Source organism: Schistocerca piceifrons, chromosome 8 (assembly GCF_021461385.2).
Source record: "Schistocerca piceifrons isolate TAMUIC-IGC-003096 chromosome 8, iqSchPice1.1, whole genome shotgun sequence".
NCBI classification, from domain to species: Eukaryota; Metazoa; Arthropoda; class Insecta; order Orthoptera; family Acrididae; genus Schistocerca; species Schistocerca piceifrons.
The window spans coordinates 106,730,884-106,734,029 of NC_060145.1; the positions used below are offsets into that span (position 1 = coordinate 106,730,884).

Consider the following 3,146-nt stretch of genomic DNA (forward strand, 5'->3'; position numbering starts at 1 on the left):
ACTAAGAGGTTACGAAGGTTAGGTGGATGGCGGAAAGACACTCTTGGTGGAGTGGGGAGGATTTCATGAAGGCCTCGGGTTCAAATCCTGGTTGGGGCACACATTTTTCAACTGTCCCCATTGATATTTATCAATGCCTCTAAGCAGCTAAAGGTCTGGATTTCATTATAATTTCATTCTTCGAGAGTTGCAACATCACCAATGGTATCTGTAGAGATACCAGCTTCATATATTAACACTCTCTGTACCAGGCCTATTTTATGCACCCGTCCCTAGAAACCGGGCAATTTTACCAATATTAAAAAAATTACTGCATCAAATCTACTGTTTGGATTGTGGCAAATTTGGTACCATCTTGAAGCTGCACATTTCTACTTTAATTCTGAGTGAAAGAAACTACTTTACAATGCACAGCTTTAAGGTACAGTTATAGAAATCACTTAGATGTTTTAAGAATTTAGAAAAAGTCATACGAATAAGGGAATACAATTGTGATTTATTTTTAACCAAAATTGTGGCACTACATTACATGTTTCTGATAGTATACAGTATTACATATAAATTTCACACAGAATCATATTGTTTTTTAGTGTGGAAAATTTTAAAGCAAGGTTCCAGGCAGAGTGCAACGCCACACTGTTCACATTCGTATCGTGTCTCTTTGCGAGAAGCCTTGCCACTCTGTTTCTTGCTCCTGGAACTGCACACGTGACACACACGAGCAGCATACTTCTTAGTAGTTGCAGGTATGTGCTGCAAAAAATGTCTCTTTGTTAGCCGACCTACAGTTCCTTCATTTCTTGGAATGAATTCAAGTGTGTCGTCTTCAACAAGCTGAACTGCAAGCACTGTTATAAAGTCTGTTATTGTAATTTTCTTCCTGTGCACTGCATTGTACAGCCAAAATGCATTTGATACTCCCATAAGCAGCAAATGGAAATATAATTTTCGCCACCATTTCACAGTTCTGTGCTGGAACGGATTGTACTGCAGGCGTTGGTCTCCAATATCCACTCCAATTTTATTGAGGTTGTAATCAAGTACCTGAAGTGGTTTCAATACTACAGACCCATTTCTCTTAGTATGCGTACCAAATGTTGCTTGATGCCTTGTAGACAATGTATACACATCTCTCTTATCTTTCCACTTCATTGCCAATACATTATCTTTACGCCGAAAAGACATTTCGCCCTTTTTCAGCTTAGCAGATACTAAATCTTTAGGCAATCCTTTCCTGGATTTGTTCACAGTACCAACAGCTCCAGTGCCTTTCTCTGCCAGTTGCTGAAATAGCTCTGGACTGGAATAAAATCGATCTAAATACACAGTGTGGCCTTTGTTCAGCAAGCTGCTGTCAGACAACAATCGCAAAATAACCGCAGACGAAGAATTGTCAACAATATGCTTACCAGCATAAACTTCAAAATTTACAACATAGCCACTACTGGCTTCAGCAACAGCATATACTTTCAGTCCATACTTATGAGGCTTATTTTGCATGTAAACACGGAAACTCACACGACCTCGAAATGGGCAAATTCCTTCATCAATTGTCACTTTTTCTGAGGGACGATATGCCTGGATACATCGCTCCTTCAAATTATTATAATATGGCAAAACTTTGTAAAGTGGATGAAATCCATCTTCGCCTGGTTTTTTCTGATTTGAATTGTCAACAAGATGCAAGCATGACAGTATCTGAGTGAAACGCAAACGGCTCATGACATGGGGACAAAAGTTACAACTAAGAACAGGATTAGTGCTCCAATGGTCCGCAATTTTGGGCTTTTTCGAAACACACATGTGGAAAATAATACCCAAGAAACGCCTCATCTCACTTATAGTCACTGGCTTCCACGAACTCAAAACTGAATGGGGCTTCAGATTATTTCCTCTTCTTTTCTTCTGTATTGTCTGTGATGCATACAAATTTGTCTGTCTCTTGAGTTCATTTACGTCACTGTCAGTAAGGAACACTTTACTGCAATCCAGTACAGAACTCGACTCATCAATATCCACTAGTATCTGCCTGGGTGTCGTGTTGACAGGCAGAGGTCGGTAGGTGTCAACTGCAGTCCACTCACTGTCTTTCGGATACGGCACAGCTGCTGGATTTGAAGCAACACCTTCAACATCATTCTCGTCTTCATCTGAAGACAAACTGTCATCAATCTCGTCTTCTAAAAAGAATATCACATTATGTGTAACTACATACATCGTTTACACATGTTCAACAGATATGTGCGTACTGCACAATTACGTGGAAAATTCGGAAATACGTACCTTCAAACACACCATTGCATTCAGAATCGTCTGAATCACTCTCTACATTATCCAGAGTGTCGCTATGATTGATCAAATCCGCAATTTCTGCGTCTGATAAACCGCGCCGAAACATGATGACAAACAACTGAATGATATACAGACTGAGAACGCAAAGATAAGTTTTAACATGAATTACAGCGCTGCCGTGACATCTATGGACGCATTTTGTTAATAAACATCTGAAAAACGTATAGCGCTGGCCAAACCCGTAGAAATAACGTTGCAGTGTTTTGAATGAAATTAAATGTAGCGGCCCGTAAATTTTACGGGCTTGGTGATTTTCGCGCGATCCCAGGCCCGTAAATTTTACGGGCTTGGCGCTTAGAGTGTTAAATGTAGTGTGACAACTGAAGATACACCTGAAAAACCACATATCCTGATCAGTTACTCTTTGGAGATACAGGTCTATTGTTATAAGCAGGGAAATTGTTATGTATGACAATCAGGTGTGAACTTCTGCAGCTTGTGGCTCAACTTGCCACATGTGAGCACAATGTATACAAGGACATGTGACTGAAATTTGAATGTGAGAAGAGATACAAACACAAGGAGATCAATATTTAGATTAAATGTATTTTTTTTTCAATAGTTCCATAGTGAGCAGATCCACCAGGATGCAGAACATGTTAGAAAAACAATAATATACAAGAAATATTTTTAGAAATTGCTAATGTACCTTCCATAAATCCCAAGGAAATGGTTCTCAAGGATGTGGAATAAGTCAAAAATCTTAAATATATTTTTGTTTAAAAGGTAATAGCAAACTTGTCACAAAACATGTAAATGTTGAATACACTGGGGTGTATATGGTAATTCTTACG

General features: G+C 39.0%; 1 protein-coding gene across 1 annotated transcript; it reads right to left on the reverse strand.

Moving 5' to 3' along the window:
* Positions 1 to 564: 564 nt before the first annotated feature.
* Positions 565 to 2,217, reverse strand: LOC124712105 (piggyBac transposable element-derived protein 4-like). The gene has a single exon (XM_047242402.1). The coding sequence runs from the start codon at positions 2,215 to 2,217 to the stop codon at positions 565 to 567; it is 1,653 nt and encodes a 550-aa protein (XP_047098358.1).
* Between the last annotated feature and the right edge of the window lie 929 nt (positions 2,218 to 3,146).